Source organism: Mandrillus leucophaeus, unplaced genomic scaffold, assembly GCF_000951045.1.
Source record: "Mandrillus leucophaeus isolate KB7577 unplaced genomic scaffold, Mleu.le_1.0 Scaffold282, whole genome shotgun sequence".
NCBI lineage: Eukaryota > Metazoa > Chordata > Mammalia > Primates > Cercopithecidae > Mandrillus > Mandrillus leucophaeus.
The window spans coordinates 2678654-2680243 of record NW_012102943.1 but is presented as its reverse complement, the minus strand read 5'-3'; the positions used below and the strand labels follow the sequence as shown (position 1 = coordinate 2680243).

Here is a 1590-nt window from a genome sequence, read left to right as displayed (position 1 = left end):
TATATATAATGAAATTCCAGTCAACAGTACTATTCTCAGTTTATATTCTAATCAAAATTTCACATACCTGGTCAGCTAACATAAGTACAGTTTTCATTGTGAACCTTCTTGAACAGAAATTGAAGAGGTCTTCGAGGCTAGGTCCCAGAAGATCCATGACTAGTACATTGTAGTCTTTTTCCTGACCATACCACCTAATGAAACAAAAGGAGAAGAGAGGGTATTACATAAAGCTATCACTTAATATCATCAACCCTAAGAATAAGATAGTTTTCTTTCTCTGAGTAGGTATTATTTCAGGCGAATGTTCCCCTACCCGGGAGATGAACACACTAACTACAAGGCCCAAGACAAAACAAGGGTAATGAGACATTTTTTCCCCTGTCATGCAACTCCATTCTCCTATATAGATAGGACATGCATAGTAGCCTTAAAGTCTCCTGTTACCAGGGCAGCTGGATTTTATACCCACCGGCCACTGATTCCTGTGGCCTTTAGCAAATTCCTTAATCTCACCTGAATTTACTTTGTAACAGAAGAAATGAAGATGATTCTATCAGTCATTCCAAAATGTTTCAGAAAGCAAAGATTTCTTTTATCTGAATTCCCATCCCAGTTCCTACCAAACTGCATTTAATCAATAACTACTTGTCCTTATTCAAAAGGGAGTCATATTTTTGCTTAGTTTCAGATCACAGAAAATAACCCGTATAACAAACTAATGACATTTATTTGCTTTTAACTGGAATCATGTTTTAATTATCTTGGGCTGTATTACTGTACACAATGTGTCCCTAATAACTCAAGAAGTATCAATTGCCAGTTTCATTTATCCCAAGGACTGAAAATCACTGCAATAAATTATTTCAAATTTTGATGCCTATGATTCTGGTAAGAGTACTTTCCTTAAAAGAAGCACTACCATTTTTCTTTCAAACTTTTCTAGATATCAAATTCTGCTAAGAAAATTGGGTGATACTTAAAATTTTGTTTAAAAAGTTATTTTAAAGCTTAAACTGGAGTCATTTTTTTGTTAATTCTGAAAAGAACCAACACCAAAATTTACCGTATCTGGAAAGCTTTATGTTTTAAAAATATTCAAAAGGGGAGAACAGGCTTTTCTTTCTTTTCCTTCCTTCCTCCTTATTTATCTATTTATTTATTTATTCATTTATTTTTAGACAGGGTCTCGTTCTGTTGCCAGGCTGGGGTGCAGTGGTGCAATCGCAACTCACTGCAGCCTTTGACCTGATCTCAAGCACTCCTCCTATTTCAGTTTCCCAAGTAGCTGGGATGATAGACATGCCATCATGACCAGCTAAATTTTTAAAACGTTTTTGGTAGAGACAGGGTCTTTTAAATTTCTTATAAAGGCAGAGTCTCCCTATGTTGCCCAGGCTAGTCTCTAACTTCTGGGCTCAAAAGATCCTCCTGCCTCAGCCTCCCAAAGCACTGGTATTACAGGTTGAACCACTGAACCTCACCAGCTTTTTCAAAAAACTAAAATCTGTGTCAAAATTATAACAAGTATCAGTCAAGTAGGAAACTGTTTAGTGCCATTTCTTGCTTTGCTGATAAATGCCAATGATT

The 1590-nt window shown here is 36.0% G+C and overlaps 1 protein-coding gene across 5 annotated transcripts in view; it reads right to left on the bottom strand.

The window, feature by feature from the left end:
* CSNK1A1 (casein kinase 1, alpha 1) overlaps window positions 1–1590 on the bottom strand; it is a 66589-nt gene that overhangs the window by 31031 nt on the left and 33968 nt on the right. Inside the window, exon 1 of one of the 5 annotated variants that reach the window (XM_011985384.1) lies at window positions 68–190. The exons of the other annotated variants lie outside the window; for them this stretch is intronic. Within the exon in view, the coding sequence (XP_011840774.1) occupies window positions 68–157 (90 nt within the window). The 5' untranslated portion in view covers window positions 158–190. Of the gene's footprint in view, window positions 1–67; window positions 191–1590 lie in introns of those variants that run through there. 5 annotated transcript variants of the gene reach the window in all.